At 37.1% G+C, this 10,000-nt stretch overlaps 2 protein-coding genes across 2 annotated transcripts in view; both read left to right on the top strand.

Moving 5' to 3' along the window:
- LOC144971909 (uncharacterized) overlaps positions 1-4,027 on the top strand; it is a 4,555-nt gene extending 528 nt beyond the window's left edge. Inside the window, exons 1-3 of the mRNA XM_078912980.1 lie at positions 1-117; positions 814-1,008; positions 2,181-4,027. The exon at positions 1-117 is cut by the window's left edge and continues 528 nt beyond it. Coding sequence (XP_078769106.1) covers positions 1-117; positions 814-1,008; positions 2,181-3,818 — 1,950 coding nt within the window. The 3' untranslated portion in view covers positions 3,819-4,027. The remainder of the gene's footprint in view (positions 118-813; positions 1,009-2,180) is intronic.
- A 5,881-nt stretch (positions 4,028-9,908) lies between these two features.
- Positions 9,909-10,000, top strand: part of LOC144971908 (sialin-like) — a 20,334-nt gene continuing 20,242 nt past the window's right edge. The window contains exon 1 of the transcript XR_013645192.1: positions 9,909-10,000. This exon is cut by the window's right edge and continues 391 nt beyond it. The gene's annotated coding sequence lies outside the window, so the exon portion shown is untranslated.

Here is a 10,000-nt window from a genome sequence, read left to right as displayed (position 1 = left end):
GTAACAAAAATGGCTGCCTTGATTTTCGCCCACAAGAGTAACGCCCCTTGGATCTACGTCACGGATAGACGGCGCCCCATTCCCTTTGAGACATTGACTAGAATCATTATGAATCACGTAAGTAAAATTAAAATTACTTATTTTATTACCGTCCTTGTTTACATTTGGTTCATGTTACTACTAAAAACAGATAGAGTAGTGCCCCTTGGCTCTGGGTCAAGGACAAATTTCTGTGTCTTTTGAGACTGAGCAGAATCACTATGAATCACGTGAATGAGAGTAAAAGAAATATTACGCTTGTACTTTCTATCTTTTTTTTACACGTGGTTCATACTATTAAAATGTATTTGTCATATTTGTGCGGCTATGTGGTCTAGTGGTATGACGCTCGCTTTCAGATCGAAAGGCCCTGGGTTCGAGCCCCGCTCGGTGCATAGTTGAGTTCTTGGAGAAAGCTCTTTACTTGCATTCTCTCACCGTACTCAGGTTTAAATTGGGTACCTGGCCGTCAACAGTGATGCCTCTGTCCGAAAAAAATTCAACATCGCCTAACAGGTGTCATGTCCCGTCCTACATGTTAAATGTTGATGTTGGCCAGGGATCCCTTGTAAAGCGCTTTGAGCACATTTAGTAGATATTGCACTATATAAAAGCTCATTTTTTATATTTGATGATAGAGTAGGGCCCCTTAGTCCTGCGACATGCAGATGTGTAAATGTGAGCATTTATATAGCGCAAAATCTTCCCCTGGAGTAGAACCTATAGGATGAATAAAAGGAATTTAATTATTATTTACATTTCATTCTAATTCAGCCAGAAAAGGGTATGGTGTACAGTGGACCGGCCAGTATCTTCCAGCCTTGCGGTCATTTCATGGACACATTCACCTGGAATGGAAAGAAACCGTTGAAGAAACAGAGCCGCTACGTCCTGATGCGAATCCCAACCACATCGCTGTACCAAATCGTGGACAATTGTCAGAGAGATGGGTTGAAGTCTGATTGGGAGGTAATATGCGGCTATGTGGTCTTGTGGTATGATACTTGCTTTCCGAGCACGTTAAGTGGAGATTGCGACATAGAAAAGCTCAATTTAATTTAATATTTTGATATTTATCTGAAATCTTAGGCTCGATCATCAGTCGAGGAAGACTGCTTTTGGAGAGAGGAGGGGTGGGGTCTGTTTTATCGTGTATATTTCTTTCTCGCTTTTTCTGTCACTGTTTCATACACACTTTTTCAGATCTTCATATCACCCACTGTTGGTCAGGAACCTCTTGTAAACAGCCGTCAGCACATTAACTGGATATTGCCCTATATAAAAGCTCAAGTTTTTATTTGAAATTGCTGCGGACATGTGAGGTTCCAATCTCAGTCTGAAACTCGTTGCAGTTTTTCTTTTGATCGAGTCACAGGCTTGATAAATTCTTGACATTTATCAAACTGGCAAAAGTGATAAAGGAAGCTAGGCTTCTTGAATGCGGAAATAAAAAATAATGACGTACTCCACAAAGTCCCGAGAGTAGTATATAGGGTAGATCTCAAAAATATAGACAATATGAGGAGTGAAATAACATGGCCGTCAAAGGATAAGTTCTTGAGAGAAGTGAATAATGAAGATTTAATCAATCAGATTTTATAATGAGTGGCTACGTGACGAAGGTTGAAAAATAGTATTCACTAATTTGAAATGAATTCAAAGAGAAGTCTCTTGAAGGAATGATAATCTAATAGAAAGTAAATTTTTTATCTATGCCTACCAAAATATAACTAGAGTGAGATGAGCTCCGTTCTCATGTTTGTCTTACTAAATTAAAAATTTAGAAAAATATAGGTGAATCATTGTTATGTTACATTGTTTTTCGTCTTCTGTAATGCTGGTATATTTTGATGCACATTCTAAGGCTTTATTTAATAAATCTGGGTTGATGAAAGTGTAAACATTGCAATATCAAAAGTGTTGAAGGTGCAGCCTTCTTTGTTTTGGATAATTTTGAACTGTTTAAACTATCTGAAATATATATATATATATATATATATATATATATATATATATATATATATATATATATATATATATATATATATTAACAAATGTGATTTTAATTGCTTTTTTTTAAAATCGTATTCTTCTCTCCTCGCCTCCTCCCCCCTTTCCCCCTCCCTATTCCCTACTTTCAGAATTACATGGATCATCACGCTCCCCTACCTTTTGTGATGCATGGAACTTGGTCTGCCTTGGACTTCCAGAACGTTCTTGTTCCTCTGAATCTTTCCGGGGTGCTTTTAGCGGAGTCCTTAAAATTTAAAACCACAGACGCCAGTGCTGTGCTCTCTCTTCTCGTCCAGGGAATCCTCTCGAAGACTGAAAGTGTCATCGGATTTGTGCCACTAAAATCAAATTCATATCAAAACACACGGCCAGTCAATAATTGCTCGACATGTGACGCTCAGAAATCCATAGCTGACGTGATAGCTCGAGGAAAAGGGGAGATAATAAAGTTGTTGGTGAATGGATATTTTAGTTTTGAAAAGTTGAGTTTTATGGATTACTTGCGTATAGCTGTACGTTCTCAGTTATTTAAAGGAATAATCGGTAATGAGCAGAAAACAAACATAGAAGCTTCCATCAATATTTGGACAAGACTTTTGAACGAGGTCAAAGTAGCGCCTTTAGATAAAGCTAGGACAGCAGAGAGCAATTTTAGTAATATTATTTATTTTACTCCAGGAAAATCTCTTCATAGGGCAGATCCTAAAGGAAATACTCTTCCACCCAATGTATTTCGAAATATTTGTGCAATTAATGGAACACATATTTCTGGATTTATTCCAAAACAACATCCTGAAATTTTTAATAATGTTGTTCTTGTTGTGAGTTTCAATTTCCCCAAGTTCCTGTCCGCTATTAAGTATTTGGAGTTTATTTTTGGGCGCCATTTTAAACATATTGTTTATTGTGCATCTGACGTCAAGTTCTTTGAAGAAAATTACCAGAGTAAATTCAGAGAAAATCCAGTAACTTTTATCGAAGTACAAATTGGCAAAGGATACCACGGGCACTATTGTGCAGTTGCAGCATCTGAAATGAATTACTATAACTCCAAAGGGTATTTATATCTCAGTGATGATGTCATATTGAATACTTGGAACCTTTACAACCAGCCGTTTCATCTCCCCTGGTTCCAAACAGACATCAGAGTCGTCAACTTAGACAGTAAATTCAGTAGAGGACATGACCACGGTGTTGATTGGGTTCCTTGGAATCAAGTAACGGGGAAACCCGCAATTCAAAAATCCATCAGCTTGCTCAAGTCTCTCACAAACGATACCAAAATTGGGGCACGAGTGAGATGGTTTTTAGGAAACCTCATGCAGATGTCCAGTGGCTGTGATAACTGTATCGCTTATATGGACGCCGATCTATACTATATTCCGTCTTATATGGCCGCAGACTTTCGTTTTTTTGTTCCCTATTTCAAAGGCGTATTCCAGGAACTCTCCGTCCCCACATTGCTGGCTGGCATCACTCCCCAGGCAGACATTAATATCTATCGATTACGCGGGTATTATTTAGTTGGCAATTTTAAAAGAGAACAATACGAGATGGCATGGAGCAATGAAGAATTATTTCTTCACCCATTTAAGTTATCAAGTCTAGAAGATAAAAATGGTCAACCCAAAGATAAAAACTTTTTATGTGGTATCTTAAACAGAACCGATGAAGACTTATTATGGTTTAAACACGATTTGAATAGTAACGACGAAAAAGGGTCTGGTTATATGCAAAAAGTGCAGTTTCAGGAACGGACGAATTAAGGGTGGAATAATTGAATGAATAAATGTATTGTTGGCCCAATAGGCACATCACATCTATGGATAGATGAATGGACGCATGAAAGAAATTAGATTAACATAATACATATGACCAATGATCTCAAAACGGCTATACTAAACATAGGCATATGGATATTGACCTTAAAGTTATTGGCTTTTTAAAAAAAGGGGGAGAGAGAGAAAGAAAGAAAGAGAGAGAGAGAGAGAGAGAGAGAGAGAGAGAGAGAGAGAGATACGATAATTTAATACAATGTGTTTAAATAAATAAATATGAATAAAAGTTATCAATAAAACCAAAAATGAATATACTATATACTATATAAATATTAATAAACGAGTATTCTTGTGCCTATACATACATAGGAATTAGATCACATAAAGGTTGAATTCGATGAGTAATTCATGTTTGTTTTATAATTGATATCCTGTACTTTATGTCTTACAAATGCATATATCCAAAGGCGACACTATTGGTATAATTTAACTCTTATTCGGCATTGAATTGTATCGTGTTGTATTGAATTGTATCGTATATATTATCATTATTAGTATTAGTATTTTTATCAGAGTGGAAATGGATGATTCTATAATTCTTGTAACGTGGTATGCATATATTTCTAATAGGATTCAATAGTCTAATGTCACGTCCCCCCAGCAACCAGCAGCTTGGTTCTAAACAAAGAAAATCGGTACTTATTATTCTCCATGCTGGCTAGATCTTTTTCACATGTCATGTGATAAGAATGTATAAAAGTTAAACATTATCAGATTTATAATATTTTTCTCCTCTGGATACACTTTTATGCTCCTCGGAGAAGTATTTTATAAGGGCTTCTGCCAATGTTCCGATAGTTTAGAACCAGTTACTAAATTACCATGCATCATTACGAGGGAAGTGACGTCACGACTGTTGAAGTCTATTACAGTTTGTACTATTCCTTTCTACACCTAATTTCTGGCTTAAATGTTACCCACATAGAGGTGACCCTTAAACAACAACCCCGCGCGATCTCATTTATAACAGCGCTACCCTTACCGTTGTGTCTTTCTATTAACTTGAACAAGAAATGAAGTGAGTAGGAAAGTGTCAGAAAACAATAGAGAATAAAAATTCGTGCGGCGATGGGGGTTCGAACAACGACCTTACTGGTATGACAACTCCGTCACGGAGTTTTATTCTCTATTGTCTTCAGGCACTTTCCTACTCACTTCATTTCTATCTGTAACTGTCCGTCCAACTATTTAATTCTTATAAAATATTACAAGATGTATTTCAATTCAACTCAATTATCGACCTCTCTAGAGGAAATTTAAATCAATTGTAACTTGATCTATCAAAACACTATGTACTTTGTAGTTGTAAATAAGAAACCCCATATTATCCATTTTCTTAATCTATTTAGTGTCTTTGTTTATTCATCTTAATAACGCCACTATTACATTAACTCATTCGTCTGTAGTGTTTCATTCATTCATCCTGTTTTGTTGATAAAAGGGAAACCAGAAACGTCCATTTTATCTGTTTTCGTATGTTAAATTGAAGCATACAATCAATTCACATTGTTGTTTAATCCATTTAGAGATATCAACGACTAGTTGTATTCCGCTTTACTTCCCGGCTATGTGGTCTAGTGGTATGTCACTCGCTTTCGGACCCGAGGGTCCTGAGCGTTGTCTCTGTCCGGAAAAAATATTGTAATATCGCCTATCAGGCGTCATGTCCCGTCCATTCTACAGTTATCCAAAGTCGACTCTGAATAACCATCTACAGTCATACAGACTCGACTCTGAATAACCATCTACAGTTATACAGGCTCGACTCTGAATAGCCATCTACAGTCATACAGACTCGACTCTGAATAACCATCTACAGTTATACAGACTCGACTCTAAATAACCATCTACAGTTATCCAGACTCGACTCTGAATAACCACCTACAGTTATCCAGACTCGACTCTAAATAACATCACGTATCCAGACCGACTCTAATAACCATCACAGTTATCAGACTCGACTCTAATAACCATATACATCATACAGACTCGACTCTAATACCATCTACAGTAAAGACTCGACTCTAAATAACCATCTACAGTTATCCAGACACGACTCTAAATAACAATCTACAGTTATCCAGACTCGACTCTAAATAGCCATCTAAAGTCATACAGAGTCGATTCTGAATAACCATCTACAGTTATACAGACTCGACTCTAAATAACCATCTACAGTTATCCAGACTCGACTCTAAACAACCATCTGCAGTCATACAGTCTCGACTCTGAATAACCATCTACAGTTATACAGACTTGACTCTAAATAGCCATCTAAAGTCATACAGAGTCGATTCTAAATAACCATCTACAGTTATACAGACTCGACTCTAAATAACCATCTACAGTTATCCAGACTCGACTCTAAAAACCATCTGCAGTCATACAGTCTCGACTCTAAATAACCATCTACAGTTATACAGACTCGACTCTAAATAACCATCTACAGTTATCCAACTGACTCTAAAGCCATCTAAATCATACAGAGTCGATTCTAAATAACCATCTACAGTCATACAGACTCGACTCTGAATATCCATTTACAGTTATCCAGACTCGACTCTGATAAAGACCTACAGTTATCCAGACTCGACTCTAAATAACCATTTACAGTTATCCAGACTCGACTCTAAATAACCATCTACAGTTATCCAGACTCGACTCTGAATAACGACCTACAGTTATCCAGACTCGACTCTGAATAACCACCTACAGTTATCCAGACTCGACTCTAAATAACCATCTACAGTTATCCAGACTCGACTCTGAATAACCACCTACAGTTATCCAGACTCGACTCTGAATAACCACCTACAGTTATCCAGACTCGACTCTAAATAACCATTTACAGTTATCCAGACTGACTCTGAATAACCACTACAGTTATCCAGACTCGACTCTGAATAACCACCTACAGTTATCCAGACTCGACTCTGAATAACCACCTACAGTTATCCAGACTCGACTCTAAATAACCATCTACAGTTATCCAGACTCGACTCTAAATAACCATCTACAGTTATCCAGAGTCCAATCTAAATAACCATTTACAGTTATCCAGACTCGACTCTAAATAACCATTTACATTTATCCAGACTCGACTCTGAATAACCATTTACAGTAATCCAGGCTCGACTCTGAATAACCACCTACAGTTACCCAGACTCGACTCTGAATAACCATCTACAGTTATCCAGATTCGACTCTGAATAACCATTTACAGTTATCCAGACTCGACTCTGAATAACCACCTACAGTTATCCAGACTCGACTCTGAATAACGACCTACAGTTATCCAGACTCGACTCTAAATAACTATCTACAGTTATACAGACTCGAATCTGAATAACCATCTACAGTTATCCAGAGTCCAATCTAAATAACCATTTACAGTTATCCAGACTCGACTCTAAATAACCATTTACAGTTATCCAGACTCGACTCTGAATAACCATTTACAGTTATCCAGACTCGACTCCGAATAACAATTTACAGTTATCCAGGCTTGACTCTGAATAACCACTCTGTTTCTATTATCCCGTCAGTAATTTGCCTCCTTAAATCTCTGTCCAGTGCGAGTGTTCTTAGCTTTAGAATGTCATCATGTGTGTTAAGATTCTGAGGCAGTTGGATGTTTCCTTGTGTTGCTGAAATCAGTTCTTCAGTTGTTGTTTCTAAATGTATTTGATATTTTTTGAGATCTTGATTTAATGTTGTTGGAAGTGAAGTTGGTGTACGCCCTTTATATTTGGCTCCTTGTTTGAAGTAATCATCCATTGAGGTTTATGCTGGAATATATAATGGCGGACTTCCGTGATTGAAGTCCATTGCATATAATATTAATCTAAAGGTTAATTTGTGTGCGTGATAAATAGGATGTGTCAAAACACGAGTCTAATTCTTTTATGACTTTATTGGAGGGAGATGTGTTATTGATTTTAACTGCCTAATGTGTCAGTGCATGACATAATCAGTCGGAAGGTGAAAATTTTCGATTGGAATTTTCTGAAAGAATATGCTCTCCAGAGCATTCTAATCTTTATGTGAAGTAAATCGGGTGATATTTTCAGGAAAGGTATCCAGTAACTTTTCTCAAATTTCATACTTTTTCAACTTGACTAGCTGTAAAAAAATATTTAGAAGTGAAATTAAGCTTTGATATTTCCCGAAGAAGTGCAAAAAGGGTTGGTTTAAAACATTTATGACAGGAATTTGTTTTGGATTTTTTTAATGACGTTCTAACTAAACGGCAATATCTCAGTTCAAACCTTTTCACCATCCGACTGATTATGGCATTCACTTGAACATTTTACTTGAGCTCTGGATAGTTTAGCTGTTAATTCTAGTTATCCAAAGAGCCATATATTCTACTATTAATTCTACCCACCTCTCTTCTACTCAAGTAAAAATGAGCCTTTATATAGCGCGAAATCCATTAAACGCGTTCAACCGGCTTTACTAAGGGTCCCTGACCAACAGCAACACGTAACATGAAGAACGAGACACGACGCCTGTTAGGCGATATTACAATTTTTTTTCCGACAGAGACAACGCTATTAACGGCCAGGTATTCATTTTACACCCGAGTACGGTGACAGAACCTGAGTAAAAAGCCTTTTTCAAGGACTCAACTATGCGCCAAGCTCAGCGAGGCTCGAACCAAAGAAATTCCGATCCGAAAGCGACTGCCACACCACAAGACCACAAGGCCGCTACTACTAGTAAGCTCTAGTGGGATTAACTAAGGGTTCGGTTGTATGTGGCCTCATCAGGAGCCCGACAACTCTTATCTTGTGTACCACTTGGGATACTACTAACGAAGAACTAAACCTTTCATAACTGGTTGGGGTTCCTGACCTCCCATAGTGGGAGGCACTTACTGTGTCTTATATCCTCCTACATCTGTTTTCCAACATGCTTTATGTCTTTGTCATGGGATGAGATTACTTGGTCTTGTCCCAGCCCTGGCCAGATGTGTGTTTGTGCGTGTGTATTTGAGTCAGAGAAAGAAAGCGAAGATTGTCAAAAGTTATACTTTGGTGTGTTTTTTGATTTCTTAAGTACTTAAGTGGAGTGATTTTTTCTTTGTGATGCTTTAAGATCTGAATCTACCTTTCCATTATTTGAGATATACTTTGAAGTTTTGTTTTGTTAAACAATGAATTGCAATGAATCAAGTTGACTCTTTACTTCACCGACCGTTTGGGAGATCGACACTAGATGACAAATTAGAAATAAAAAGACTAGTTCCTCACCAACCAACTGATTTTGAATTAACACAGGTGTGGAAATCTCGAAAACGTTCTTTTTCAGTGATATGGTATGACAGTCATGAATGGCTCACAGTTAGTTTAGAAAAAAAAAACATTTCTTTTGTTTTTATTGTCTACTTTTTACAGATACAACAAACACTGACAAATTATGGACATCTATAGGCTATAGTGACCTTAACCACTTCCATCGTAATTCTTAACTGTTGCTTGTTGTTTTCATGAATTATTTGTTTTGTGAGTTTTGTACACTCGTAGAAAACATCGATCTCCCCCCCCCCCACCCCCACCCTTCCAAAAAAGAGAGTTTTTAACATGTGCTCTCTCCTCTTAACCGTGTTCACTGTTTAAGAATTTTTTTCTTCTTCTAATCATGGCACCACCATATGCCGTCAATACGCCACGCCGCTGCAAAGCACGTTAAAATTTTTTTGGCGAAGTCCCAGGTTTGAGAATGTTTGCTAAGATGAGAGTCATTTAAATCGATCGAAATTTGAAGAGTGAGTTTTCTAGCCAAAATTTTTTAAAACATGTTTTTCTTTCGTGTACGTACACTTGTTTACTGTCACTATAGGAAGAGTTTTTTATCAGTTGTTCAAAATAAAAGTACAGAAAAAAATACCGCCGATCTCACCGTGTTTTTCTTTCGTTTACGTCCATTATCCACACTTGTTTACTGTCACGATAAGAAGAATTTTTTTTTATCAGTTGTTCAAAATAAAAGTACAGAAAAAATACCGCCATTCTCACATCTCACTGATGTTTCTAAGCGTATCTCTTTGTTTGTATTTATGAGAGTTTTAGGTCTAAATTATTCATTGTTATTTATTGACCCGGTTT

The sequence above is a fragment of the Berghia stephanieae genome, chromosome 4, assembly GCF_034508935.2.
Source record: "Berghia stephanieae isolate SIO BIC M18660-M18661 chromosome 4, UCSD_Bste_1.3, whole genome shotgun sequence".
NCBI classification, from domain to species: Eukaryota; Metazoa; Mollusca; class Gastropoda; order Nudibranchia; family Aeolidiidae; genus Berghia; species Berghia stephanieae.
The sequence above is the reverse complement of the archived record's forward strand: the minus strand, read 5'-3'. Positions and strand labels throughout refer to the sequence as shown.